This window comes from Xiphias gladius, chromosome 3 (genome assembly GCF_016859285.1).
Source record: "Xiphias gladius isolate SHS-SW01 ecotype Sanya breed wild chromosome 3, ASM1685928v1, whole genome shotgun sequence".
NCBI lineage: Eukaryota > Metazoa > Chordata > Actinopteri > Istiophoriformes > Xiphiidae > Xiphias > Xiphias gladius.
The window spans coordinates 20,150,102-20,163,925 of record NC_053402.1 but is presented as its reverse complement, the minus strand read 5'-3'; the positions used below and the strand labels follow the sequence as shown (position 1 = coordinate 20,163,925).

The following is a 13,824-nucleotide window of genomic DNA, read 5'->3' as shown; positions in this document are numbered from 1 at the left end:
TACTCCATAAAATCTGAGTCTAAGTAATTTTAATTTTCGCAAACTTGTTTAAAAAAAAGCACCACTTGAAGTATACTATCAACTAAGACGGCTCCTCCATCTTGTAGCCCTGGTCTTGTAGAGGGACTTGGGACTGTGTCAAAATTGTGAATACCTTTACTGATTTAGTTTATATTGTGCTCATTTGTTGCAATATTACATCATAGGGATTACATCATTGTTGTAATATTACATCATACGGGTAGTGTAAGGATGCAACCAAAAATAATTTTTATAATCAATTCATCTGATATTATTTTTACACAATAATTTTATTTAATAATCGGTTATACAGTGTATAAAATGTCAAAAAAATGGTCAAAATTGCCCATCATTATTCTCTGAAGCCCAAGGGAACATCATCTAATTGCAGCAATTAATCAGATTTGCAGAGGCTGGTACCAGAGAATTTTTGCTTAAAAAGAATCAACTTAAACAATGGATCAACTATAAACGTTGTTGACAGTAAATTTCCTGTCAATCCTCTAATCAATTGAGTCACTAATCAATTCAGCCCTTGAAGTACTGTTTGGCCATTTAACTTATGGGGGGGGGTCAGTAGTGGAGAAGCGAAAAACCCAGGGACCCCTCGGGGTTAATTCGACCATGGTTATATACTCCATTGTGTAGATTTGTTTTAGCCCTTGAGTCCATTGAGTTGTGTTTGGTGATAGCAAATTTAGTTTCAAGTTTATTGTTCTGTTTCCTACCAACCATTAACATAACGCGCAAGATATTCCTTGGTCTTGCTTGCTTACCTCATTAGTGGAGAATTTCAGGAAAATGACCAAATTAAAGATGAAAATATAAATAAAATACATCCATGACAATGCATAGGACAAGGGTTTAAAAATTAATGATGGATATAAGACATCTGATACCAGGAATGCATCCATTTTAATCACAACCATGCCTTCTTCAAAAATTTGTTTCATTAATCTGACATGATTTCCCCTTGAACTATGTCTCTGAAAACATTTAAACGGTTTTTCATTTTTCACAACACACCACCACAAAACTTAAAACTTTCACTCCGTCGCCAAAGCTACCAGTGACAGATAAAACTTTTATTAATTTTTGAAAGATAATGGAGCAGTTGTTACGGAAGCAACGGTGAACAGTGCAACTGACTCCTTCTCTGCTATTGTAATCAAAGAGATGGTGCAATTATGAAGCACCCTCATGCTGTGACAGTTATTACACTTAATAGGAAATGCTGAACAACTCCAGGCCTTGAACAAGAAGTCTGACCACTGGGAGGTAGAAAGACAATTTTATTGTTCAGTCGAGCCATTACTGAAACACGGGGCTTTTACTGTCTCCACACAAACCAAAGACACGGCGACAACAGTAGAGAATGAAGGATCATTATCTACTTTCTGACAGGCACATTCCAATTGAATGGGGGTGGCAATAATCATTTATGAAGACATAATTTGCTAGAAAGCAGAAATCTTATCCATCTAGCAAGTCAGAACACAGTATTTATTTCAAATGAATAAACCATCTTTATTCAGTTATGTCTTAAAGTGTGAATCCAAAGAAGAGCCTCTCTTTTGTTTCAGATTTGAGCACAACAATAACAGAGTAACAGCATTTATCGTTCACAATTTATCGGCTAATCTTTTGAAGGAATCAGACTGTTTTCTCTTGATGTAAAAAACACTGCTGCTTTCCACACATGTAGCGCTCATAATCTGAAACAATGTGGCAAAGACAAATCTTTAGAGAATTTACTGCATTGTCAATTCTATTGAAAACAAAGTACTAATATATATATGTATATGCGTGCGCTGGTGGAGCGATGGAGCTATTAACCCCTCTCCACTTCCATACACATGGGTGGACTTCATAAATGTAGCCACCTCAGACCTCTCACTTTGTCTCCCGCCACCCTACAATCAGCAGAGCCCAGTCCAGAGTTGGTTAGAGAAAGAGTGGGAGGAATGTGTGTGTGAAGTCGGGAGAGTCCTTTGTTGAATCCTCCAACCACCCCTTTCACGGCCCATGTAACGGGTGGAGACAGCACGAGTTGGGTGGACACGGTGTGAGATGTTATCACTGGGGCAACTGGAGCAGCGTGCCCTGTCCTGAGGGTAGGTAAGTGACATTGCGAGAGCGGGAGAGCTGGAAAGCGATGTCCTCGGCTGCCTCCAGCTTACGCAGCTCTACCAGACCATCGCCGGCCTCCATTAGGGAGTTGGCGATGAGCAAGGCAGCTTGAGAGTCTCCCTCTGCTGAGATGATGGCAGCCTGCTTTTGTTGCTCTGCCTAAAATGGATAAAAAAAATTACTCTGATTCAACCTTTGACTTTTTTTCCTCCCATAGAGATTGCATACAAAGTTTTAAATGCACAAGTACTATAGGGATGACGGGGATGATTTTTACATTAAAAATAATACCTTTTCTACAACAAAACGGGCCCTTTCAGCCTCCTGCTGAGCCACCTGCTTCATCTCAACAGCCTCAGTGAATTCCTTGCCAAAGGTCAAGTGTGTCTGGGAAAAAAAAAAAAAAACACAATATAATTATTTCCCCCAGTTAAGATCCAACCACAAACATAAAATGGACTTTGGTGCAAAATCTGCCAGCAGCTTCATACCAGTGAAACGTCATCCAAGATGAGGCCGAAGGTAGAGGCTCTTTCCGTAAGGTCCTCACTGACCTGGCGAGACACAAGCTCTCTCTGGGTGATTAGCTCACCAGCATCAAACCGAGCCTGTGAGAAGAAGACATGGTATTTTTTTGAGTTTATTTATCTGCTCATTCTCAACAAAAAAAAGTTTCATCTGTTTGTCATTTTGCTTTTTTGACTGATACGCACCACTACAGCCTTCAAGACCTCTGTGGTGATGGATGGTAGCACCCTCTCATCATAGTCCTCACCAATACTAGTGAAGATGCGTGGCAGCTGGCTGCTCACCGGCCGGAAGAGAATACGCAATGTGATGTTTACATTCTGCAGATCTGTGGGGCGAATGGTTCAAAAGTAACTCATAGTGCATACATTAGCCTACAGTAAAAAAGATTTTTTCATAGATTAATACTACCTTGTGTGTAGAGTATAAGTTTCAGTCTTAGTTAATGCTTACACAGTATATAGACAAAATGTAAACACATATAGAATTGTTAGATTTGGATCTTTGCCGTGTCAGCTTATAGATTTTTTATTATGAAATAAAACTAGGAAAATATCCTTAAACAACCCATACAGCCTACTGATTTTTGCGAGACAAAGAAAGTGTATAGACAGCAGTAGAAAATGGCAGAGCAACAGTTTTGTAGTTTATTGATGTACCTTTACTGCCTGTGATGACAGGCACGTTGCGTGGACGGGAGCGGCAGTCAAAAATAATAGGTTTCTGCACCCAGGGAATAAGGAAGTGGGTCCCTTCACCAACAACAGCCTCTTGCACTCCTCTAAACCTGTCAAATATCACAGCCCGGTGTCCTGCATCAACTGTGGAAACACAGATAATTATTAATCTCTCTGCCAAAAGGTTTGTGTATACAGCATACACATTTTTACAGTTTGTAGCTCTACAACTGTCCTATATTTTGTTGAGAACTTTTCAAATTATATAAATTAGATTGTTGAAGAGCTACATGGCTGCTGTGGAGTTTATAACTGACAAATTTTATGAAACACATTCATCAATTTTACCACTCTACCTCAGTATTTTTGAAACACTCTGCAAATACAGAAAACACAAATTGATAAACGCTGCAAAATTGTACATAACAGATTTGAGTTACAGCACAGTGGAGGTTTCCAGGGGACATTGAACACACCAGTAAATACTAATGTTAAATAACACCGAGTGTGTAGTCAATAACTAATTATGTCAGAAATACACAGAATGTTAAGGAAGGAAAAAAAAAAAAAAAAAAGTACGTTGTTTTGGATTTTGGGCGTTTCTGAGTTTAAAAACACGTTTTCTCTATTCTTTATGTGTTGTCCCATTTTTAATTTGCATGTGTTCATTTATTTGCAGCATTTTATCCAAATGCTGCTTATGTTTTGCAAAGTGGTAAACATATTTTCTTCGTTTGCTTGAGCTTTGTCTATTTGCATATGTTTTATTAAGTTGCAATGTGCTGAGCTCTCTTTACCACCATATGAAATTTTAAATGTACTGCCCTATTTTGAAGATGCAAAAAAAGGGTGGTACAACTTAATACAATAATATCCACAGAATGTGTCATTCAGCAGTCTTAATTAGCACGTTATGATCGCCCAGTCTTTTTGATTAAGTACTGCAGTGTTGATGTCAATGACATCAGAATCACTGTGGTAATAACTAGATAAATAGGCCCAAGTTGAAAATAGCCGCATTATGCTTGAAGACTGAATGGTAATGAGTTAATGTGCAGCCCAAGATAAAACAAAGATATTTAGTTTTCCATCAAATGAGGCTGCAACTAACTATTATTTTCATTATTTTTTAATATGCAGGTTTTTTTTTTTGGTTAATTGTTTGGTCTATGAAATATTAAAAAAAAAAATTGTTAAAAATAGTCTATATCAACTTTGCAGAACTGAAGGTGTCCTATGTCTTGTTTTGTTTGCCACACACTCCAAAACCTAAATATATTCAGTTTACTGTGATATATGACAAAGAAAATCAGCAAATCCTCTCTGGAATGAAGTATTTGGCACCGTTTCACTATTTTAGCCCAAAAAAGATGAAGAAAAACGATTGATTAATCAAAATAATTGTCTATTATTTCTCCGCCAATCATCTGATCGACTAATTGTTTCAGCTTCATAACTGCATAAGACAAAGAAAAGCAGATGTTTGGCATTTTCGCTTGAGAAACGAGTGAAAAATTAATTGATTGCTTAATTGATGTGTGAGGTGTTCAGTTGACCGGCACTCACCGTTGAAAAGGGCAGAGTTCACAACACCTCCGCCGATGGCGAGGGCCAGCCCCAGCTTCCCAATAGATTCAAACAGCTTGGCCATGACGGCAACCTGTCGGCGGTGAAGATGGGGCGAGAGGTTGAAACCATTAGCACACATTAACAACATTACGCCTACGCATTGTAAACCCTTTAAGCGTTAGTGGCGGTCTTTGTAAAGCCCGGTCAAATCCCTTCTCTGCAATAACATTTGGCTTCGGCCTTGAGCTGAGTGATGCCAAGGCTGAGGATGTTAGCTCACTAGTTAGCATTAGCTCACCAGCTAGCTGTGAACTGAGGCAGCTGGGAAGTTAAGATGAATAAACCGAGCACTGTAACGTATAACTTAGCACTATAACTTATTAAACTCCTTATAAAACGTGAGATATATTAAAACGACAATAAAGCTTGCGTCGGCCGAGTCCAAATAGCACGCCGGCTACGCATGTTACCTCTCGCTGATAAGACTTACTCAACACCCGTGATATAACGTTATTTGTGGATTACACATACAACTATAGTCTCCAGTTCGCTTTGTAATTATAGTTATACACACGTGTAACAATACAAGAAAGCCTTTTTCTCTCTGTGTCATAACTCACCTCGGTTTCTCTCAGATGTCTGTGACCTCCACCGGACGCGACGTACAACACATGAACTAGCTACTCCGCAGCGCCTGCGCACTGGATGAAGCAACGTATCCTCTGATTGGACAAGAGGCGGACCTCTTCTTCTACGGCCCGTGGCTAAGCGGTACGCATTTAACGTAACGGTGCGCTACTGTTACCTGCTGGCACTGACTGAACAAAAGAATCGTCAGAGGATCATAGCCCACAACCCACTCCGTATCCGCGCCTAGCCTACTGCGGGGCATTCAGATCAAACTCTTGCACTCAAACTTAGTGAACGAAAAGAGCGTGCGAGAGTTTAATTTCAGCTTGAATTTCGCACCTTCTGTCCCCTTATTTTTCTCCATCGTCTAAGTACGCTATTATGTCCCTGCTGTATGACCCTGTGAAATGTCAGAGAGCCATGTGGTAGAGGAAGTACTCTGATATTCTACTTGAGAAAAAAGTAGCAACACCACAGTGTAGAAATACTTAAGTATCTGAGTACTTGAGTACAAGTATTAGGATAAAAATACACCAAAGGAAAAACTACTCTTTATGCAGAATGACCCTTTTCAGAATGATATATATTACTGATGCATTAATGCATCATTCATGTTGCCGCTGATAAAGATGGGACTAATTTTTACTACTTTATGTACCGCTGGTTGGCTCAATCCATAATAATACATCTTAATTTATTAGTTGATTATATTTTGGATCAATAATCAGAATCTGCAAAGTAACTAAAGCTGTCAAATAAATGTAGTGGAGTAAAGAGTACAAAATTTCCGTCTGAAACGTAGTAGAAGTATAAAGTTACATAAAATGGAAATGCTCAATCACTTCAATATTGTACTTAAGTACAGTACTTGAGTAAATGTACTTAGTTACGTTCCATTACTGCAGAGAGCACTATCATTGCAGTTTACTGTGTGAACAAAATAACTGCATTATTGTCCATTACAATACCCACAGACAATAGCAATATACAGACTATGACAACTTCAATACCAGATACTGTGACTGAACCTGTCCCTCTGTGGAGTAACTTAGATAATTGTATGATCTTGTGTATTATCGGTTAAACTGATCAGAGAGTAGTATTTCTAAACCCACCTCGGTCCAACGCAGAGTGTGTGTATGACTGTGGTCTGTGTGCCTGCATGTGATAAGCAGGCACACAGACCACAGTCATACACACACTCTGCGTTGGACCGAGGTGGGTTAGAAATGCTACACTCTGTAGGTTATTTCGGTATTGATATGGCCGGGGGTGGAAGAAGTATTCAGACCTTTTACTTAAGTAAAAGTAGCAAAAGTGAGTATAGTAAAACTACTCTGCCCTTCAAAATCTTAGTTAAGTAAGAGTACAAAAGAATTAGCAGTAAAATATACTAAGTGGACCAAAAGTAAAAAATACTCATTACTTACCTGTTGGATTATAAGTAGTGATGCCGCATTCGAGCATCACTAATGTTGCAGCTGGTAACAGTGGGATTCAATTCAAGTACTTTATATGCGGTAAAAAGTAAAGTATTTTCCTATCAAATGTAAAGGAGTATAAGTATAAAGTAACATAAAATAGAATTTCTCAAGTACAGTAATTGAGTAAATGCACCATGACCAGAGAAACCAGCTCCTGCATATATATATATATATATATATATATATATATATATATATATATATATATATATATGTGTGTGTGTGTGTGTATGTGTGTGTGTGTGTGTGTGTGTGTATATATACACACACACACACTACGTATGTACGGTGAAGTAATGCCTTACAGTGTACAGGCTGCGCAATGGGACGGCATTCGGTCGCCCCCTCGCGCGGACCTGACGAATCACACAACGGTTTGTAGTTTCACTTTCTTCCAATGGCTCGCAAAGCGTGACGGTCTTTGAAAGATAGAGAGAGAAACCGCCCGTGAAACATTGGTAAGGTCAGTAATGTTTACAAATCTGAGAGATGGTTGACGTCCGATAATGGCAGCGTCGGGCCCGAACACACGTCCCGTCGATAGTGCGATAGGCAGAGTGTCACTTTAGATGAGTTTGATATTTTTCCACTTCCTTGACACTCGGCTCTGCAGTCCGTCTTTCTCTCTACGTCTGCGTGCATTACATTTTTTTTTTTTTTTTTTTTTTTTGACATCCTGTTCAAGTAAACATTCAACATTGTTCGCATATCTTGCTGGTCGGCTGCAGGTTGGACTCGAAGAGTTTAGAATTCCACATTATTGGTGATAGTGTCACAGCAACGAACACCCGTCGCGTGTGAGGGGGGAAAAAAAGCACCATCAAGTTACCACAAAAAAAAAAAAAAAAAATGCAGCTTTTGGAGCCGTTTATTCTTTCTCAGTTCGTTGAGAGCAAGACGGCGGCCAGGCTGTAGGGGGGAAGGAGGAAGAGGGCGGGGGCGTCACCTTCATCATATGTCACAGTCTGTCAGTCGATATTATTTACCATTTTCACGTGTGCACATCCAAATCGCACAAGGGGTTTTGCAACATGTCTTCTGCATCAACACAGAGTAAAATACCTCAGCGGCTATAGCATCAGGTCAACTCCGAGCCCGCCATTGACTTAAATAACCAGCTTCGGGGGAACTGGAGAAGACGCCTCAATAAATTTGAGTTTTACAAAAATATTTGCTCGGAGTTTCAATTAAAAATAAATAAATAAATAAATAAATAAAAAACTCATTGGTGATGGCAACTGGAATGGAAATTTTTGAGTGCGTTGGTGTAAGGTCCTAGTAACCCCCAGCAGAGGGTGTTATATTATCAAACATGTCTCCCCTCTTTATTTGCAAGGGTGGGGTCTTTGTGTGGTTGACTGATACAAACATCAACACCTCCTTAAAGACGCTTTGTGCCTCGGCTATTCTGTCAGCTCCGGGCTCGTGTTCGCGCTCACGGTTTCTGCTGCCTCGTGACGTGTGTGTGTGTGTGTGTGTGTGCGTGTGTCTGTGTGTGTGCGCGCGTGTGCGCGTCGCTGTCCTCTCGCAGCCCCGCCGCGAGTTTCTTCCCTCGCAGTCAGCTACCGTGTTTCTCCCAGCAGATGGCGGAGCGGGGCAGGACCGTGAGGGTGAGTGGTCTCCCCGCAGACATTGAGGATGACAGACTGAAGGACAAGCTAATTATCTATTTCCTGCGGGCCAAGAATGGAGGAGGGGAAATAGATTTTGTCACAATTGTCAAGGCAACGCCCGCCTCTGCCCTCATCACCTTCGAGAAAGGCGAAGGTTAGTGGGGTCAGGGCGTGTGTGCATGTCTGTGCATAGGAAGTGTGTGTGTGGGGGGGTGTCTGAATAAATAATTGACTCTATTACAGAGACATGTTGGTGTGCAGATACTAGTAACTATCTTAACTACATTAACACGCAGGTGTCGGGGTACAACATGAAAAGCTTCATTAACTTTCACTCCAAAGACTCCAAAATTTAGTCGCGATCATTTGCAGAGTATTAGTAAGGTATTGCACTGTGTTGGCTGTCACCAGTGATTTACACTGAGCTGCAAAGTTGGCATGCAAGTCAATGGAGTGGCCAGTTGTAAAAGCGCTTAGTCAGGATGCCTCACAGACTGAGATTGATTTCCCTCTGGTGACTCCTCTCACACAGTGGCACAGAGAGTTATTCAGCAGAGCCGACACATTCTGGAAGTGGATGGGAAGAAGTATAAACTCATTGTAACTGAGCATCACGAAAGCCAGGACCCAGACAAGGTATATTTAACTAGAATGTGTGAAAATATGTAAACAAATATTGAAGATACAATAAAATCTATGGATGTTTGTTGTCTCTCTTCTTCAATAATCATAGGTCATCTTAAGTTTATCAGCAACTGTCAACTGCAGCCAGCTTCCTGGGGGAATATTGGCATTGAAAAGCCTCCATAAAAGCCACCCCGATGTCCAGATAATCTATGATGCTGAGGAATTCTGTACATTGTGTGGCACCTACTCCAAAGTCCAGGCTGCCTTGGCTCGATTGCTTGGCCTTCCTGCAGGCCCACAATCAGAAGAAAACAAAGACTCATGTCAACCTGCCCCCAGTTCCTCCAGGTCTGTAAAGACAGCAAAGAAGTCTCATACTCAGGGGTCAGAAGATCAGTACAGGAAACCAGATAAACAAAGAGAGAACGTTCCCACTGGCAGGCCATCCGATGAGGACAACTCGAGCTCCCGTAGAGACCTGACACCTAGTGGATATGGTTGGGAACATACTGGCCAAACAGAGGGTGCAGATCTGCATTTTCCTGGGCCCCCTCCCACAACAGAGGAGGACTTCTCAATAATTATGGATGCAGACATGTTCCAGTATCTGCAGAAACACTGCTGGAAGGAATACCACCATATCCTTAGCCAGTACGGTGTTGAGGTGGTGGATATGACAAACCAGGGGTTGACAACTCTGTTTCTGCAGGTTACAACAGGAGTCGGGGAGGGTGGTCAGGAGCAGGAGCACCTGGAGTTGGCAAGAAAGGCGATAAGTAGGCTTTACCAGGAGAATGAGACCAAGATCCGTCGAGCTCAGCTCCCTAAGGGTATCCTGTCCCCCACGGGAGGACTGCAAAGGGAAATAGAAAACTTAAATGTCAGATTTCCCAAGCTTCTTCTGAATGAAGATGACAGAAATATTTACATTATTGGGAGCAGTAGTGACGTGTCTGAGGCCAAGCAGTTCCTTCTCCTGGGCCATGACAAAATGACGGGTAAAAAGGAGGATGTAGCCAGTCTTCTTAGATATCCTTCATATGATTCGAGTTCATTCACTCCTGCTGATGAGGTGAGAGTCCCCATCACCATGTCCTCCACTGAAGGGTCTCTGGATAATAGGATAGATCAGCTGCTGAGGTCAGAGGAGGATGAGAGGAGAGCTGAAGGAGCCAGAAAGTACAAACTGGCAGCTCGGTTTAAGGATTCAGGGCTGAGTGCATTAGGCAGTCGACCAACTGACCTCACCTTACGAAGGATCTCGTCTCCTAGTAGACAAACGCGCACTGGGCCAATGCTAGGGCATGACGTCCTGTTGGAAACGGCAGGAATTTCTGGTGAAAGAGTCTCCAGAGCAGTTCCCCAAAACACCGGAGGGGACATCTTGTTTAAAAGTGGAGATGCGTTGCATTCATTTGCCTCCATGCAGAATAAAACCTCCTCCAACTCAAATGTAATGGATACTCGACCCAAGAGTTTAACCTCCACTCTCGGCACTACTCAGCCCAATTTGTCAGTAAGTACTACACTTCCACCTACGGGGTCTGGATTCGCCTTGAAGCGAGCCAGTAGTTTTTCAGGAACACCTCAGCAGAAGGCTCAGGTTATGAGTCAGAAGAGTCACGATGACTCCAGCAAGTCCACAGTCAGAGCCAGGGGCAGGCCTTCTAGCTTCAGTACCCAAACGGGGAGGGACAAGCGGATAGCGTATAGTGCACAGATTACAGTTTCCTGGGTGATGTGGCAGCACGTAAAGGAAGCCTACAGCACCCTAGTGGATGACCTCACTTCCGATGTCCAGGTCAAAGAGAGCCGCCCAGAAGGCAGTAGTGATCTGACTGTCACCTTAAGAGGTGCAAACTCGTCCAAAGTAAGCTCATGTCAGCTAGGTTTACAGAAGCTGGTTGAGTCGGTTAGTGTAGACTTCTCTGTGCAGGAGCTGCTGTTGTCAGAGCTGGGTGTCACTGATCCAGCAGATGAAACTTTACAGGCTTGTTGTACTGAGGTGCGTAGCCGCTTCAAGAAGGTTACTATCCAGATTTTGAAGAAGAGCTTATTTCTTCTCGGTCCAAAACAGTTGTGTTCTAAGGTAGGTGCTACACTGCAGGAGGTATTTTCTGGAGATCTGGGCCAGATACCTGAACAACAGGACTTCCCTAGCCCCTCTACATCCAACTGGAATCCGTCCACTTCTTTACAAATGAATGTGGAGCAAAGTACAAGTCTGCACTGCAACAGTAATCCTCAGGGGATGCTAGAGAGCCACGCAGGCGAAGCCGATGGGACTGGTGGTGGCCAGGAAAGGAGAACAAACACTAGAAGTGACTTGTTTGAGACAGAGCTTGTGAATGGATCTGTTAGACATCCATCAGTGAGGCAAGACCCTGTCATTAAGGAGAAAGTGAAAATTATAGGTACAGTGGAGATGGATGGACAGAAGACCGAGACACTTGTCAACCACTCCACAGCAGGAAATGATAGAAATGTGAGACATGTGAATGGTGTCGGGTCAACAACAGCCCATACTGTTAAAGCCATGGCCCTTCCTAAGAAAGAGGGAACCATACATTCTACCCAAAAGGACAGTGTAGAGGGAAGACAATCAGAGGTGCAGGACAACCCCGAAGAATCCAGGTCAGGACAGGGAGACCCGGGGTGCATCTGCGTGTGTGGAGACAATGGGATGTCAGTGATGAGAACTGAGTGTGGGGCCACTATGTGCTCAAAATGTCTGGACACAGTCCACATTCACTGCCGAGTTTGTCCCAAGACAGATGCGACACCCCAGGGCATCCAGGGCAAAATGAGTTCCTGTAATCTACACATCAGCCTACCTGGTCACAACAAGGACTCTGCTATCAAGATCACATACTTCATTCCTGATGGTATCCAAGGGGTGAGTGGCATACTTTAAACATATTGTCAAAGAGAGCCGTTCCCCAAATGTTTCTTGGTCTGCTGTGAGCGGCAGTCACCAGGCAGCACGTGCTTGTTTATTGTCAAATGTCATTCAAAGTACAACAGACTGGAATAGCAAATTTTTATCCTCTGTGCAGGGGGACGCTATGTGATAAGTATCACACAGTGCTTTAATAATAGGATTTTGCTTTTAGCTTTTTTTATGCATGGTAATATCTATAGCCTTTGTTTATGACTATGTTCTTTGCTTTCTATCCTACTAGAAGGATCACCCATCTCCAGGAAAACCATTTCGAGGGGGGTTGTTTGAAGCCTTCCTTCCTGACAACGAGAGGACGAGGAAAATGCTGCCCAGGCTTGAGAAAGCCTTCAGGCAGGGACTTACCTTCACAGTGACGGACAAAGAGACAGGGGCCAAGGTCACCTGGGACTGCATCCCACATAAGACCAGCCTACAGGGAGGCAAATCAGGGTGAGTGATGCCGAAGGGAATGTCTTAACAGAGCTGCAGAATTAAAGGTCACAAACACTGGTCCATCTATCGGAGATGAGCACTTCTTGTTTTACTCTCTCTCAGGAATGGTTACCCGGATTCCACTTACTTGACTCGCTTGTCTCAGATCTTGACTGCCCATGGGATTGAAGAGCCACCAGCCAAATCTCAAGAATAATGTTTTAAAAAACAGCAGCGGAGGAGTTCTTATGTAGTTTTATACTCTTAATTAATTCACAATGTCTGATGATGTATATAGAAATGTATATATTTCTTAGATAATAGAGTTACAGTTATCAATGCAGCTATTTGGGGTTTTTAAATTTTATAACCTGCCTCATTGTTGCTTTCTTTAAGAGACAGACAATTCGAGTTATAATTTTTCAAAAATGTAAGTGACAGATGTGACCAACCACCATGTACTGTGGTCCATGTCTCTGGTATTTCAAATAACATTCCTGAACATTTTCTTACTGAACAGGTTGTTTTGTAAAAATGCATTTTGTACTGTATAGTGTGCATATTACTGTATAGATATACATTTTGTACAGTCCTGTGTGGTTTTAAGAATAAGAAGGAATCAGGGAGTAAAATGATTGACTTTGTAAAAACCTGTCCTTGCTTCTCTTCGGTTTTGTACAGAATGGGCACAGAAATAAAAAGCACATCTCATGATTTTTGTTATGCTTTTTTTATTAGTCCTGGAAAACATGTAAGGCATATGGTAACATTACACATTGAAGCGTTACAAGCTCTAGAGGCCATGTGGACAACATGGCACCACGCAGTTAACCCAGAGTCAAGCACAGAAGCAGCATCAAGTCAAAGGGTTTAAAAAACAAAGTCGAGACGAGAAGAGTGTTTGCAACCAGGAAAAAAACAACACGAGGAAGGACAGAGTAGAGGAGTACTAGAGCTTAGAAATCAACCTGTTGGGTATGCCTTGTAGAAAATTACCAGTGGTGACTGAAGTCTAGCACGAGGTGTGTAGCAGGATGGATGTGAAGTGAGTTTCTGAAGCATTCCCAGAGATCGGTATCATGTTGTATCGTGAATGTACCAGCTGGCCTTGACAGTACCCTACTGAAGGTGAGGACAGGGAGTCAGGTGGCACAGAGGGCAGTGGTTTGGCC

The 13,824-nt window shown here is 42.2% G+C and overlaps 2 protein-coding genes across 2 annotated transcripts; one reads left to right on the top strand and one right to left on the bottom strand.

Annotated features, from left to right (window-relative positions):
* Positions 1-1,297: 1,297 nt before the first annotated feature.
* phb (prohibitin) lies at positions 1,298-5,676 on the bottom strand. Its single transcript, XM_040119985.1, has 7 exons — positions 5,546-5,676; positions 4,923-5,016; positions 3,339-3,500; positions 2,865-3,007; positions 2,643-2,759; positions 2,443-2,538; positions 1,298-2,310 (listed from the first exon to the last, which is right to left on the bottom strand). Exons 2-7 carry the CDS (start codon positions 5,005-5,007, stop codon positions 2,098-2,100), a joined length of 816 nt encoding a protein of 271 aa, XP_039975919.1. The 5' UTR covers positions 5,008-5,016; positions 5,546-5,676; the 3' UTR covers positions 1,298-2,097.
* Positions 5,675-13,344, top strand: si:busm1-163l24.3. The gene is made up of 6 exons (XM_040119973.1): positions 5,675-5,696; positions 8,571-8,806; positions 9,185-9,288; positions 9,386-12,175; positions 12,462-12,670; positions 12,776-13,344. The coding sequence occupies exons 2-6, from the start codon at positions 8,623-8,625 to the stop codon at positions 12,867-12,869; spliced, it is 3,381 nt and encodes a 1,126-aa protein (XP_039975907.1). The 5' UTR covers positions 5,675-5,696; positions 8,571-8,622; the 3' UTR covers positions 12,870-13,344.
* Positions 13,345-13,824: the final 480 nt, after the last annotated feature.

What these genes read in the sequence shown, in the direction of transcription:
- phb (XM_040119985.1), bottom strand. Translation starts at nt 5,007, where the DNA reads ATGGCCAAGCTGTTTGAATCTATTGGGAAGCTGGGGCTGGCCCTCGCC. An exon ending in GAACTCTGCCCTTTTCAACG is followed by an intron (nt 3,501 to 4,922) that starts GTGAGTGCCGGT and finishes GTGTTTCCACAG; the next exon opens with TTGATGCAGGACACCGGGCT. An exon ending in TGTCATCACAGGCAGTAAAG is followed by an intron (nt 3,008 to 3,338) that starts GTACATCAATAA and finishes TTCGCCCCACAG; the next exon opens with ATCTGCAGAATGTAAACATC.
- si:busm1-163l24.3 (XM_040119973.1), top strand. Translation starts at nt 8,623, where the DNA reads ATGGCGGAGCGGGGCAGGACCGTGAGGGTGAGTGGTCTCCCCGCAGAC. An exon ending in CACCTTCGAGAAAGGCGAAG is followed by an intron (nt 8,807 to 9,184) that starts GTTAGTGGGGTC and finishes CCTCTCACACAG; the next exon opens with TGGCACAGAGAGTTATTCAG. An exon ending in AAAGCCAGGACCCAGACAAG is followed by an intron (nt 9,289 to 9,385) that starts GTATATTTAACT and finishes CAATAATCATAG; the next exon opens with GTCATCTTAAGTTTATCAGC.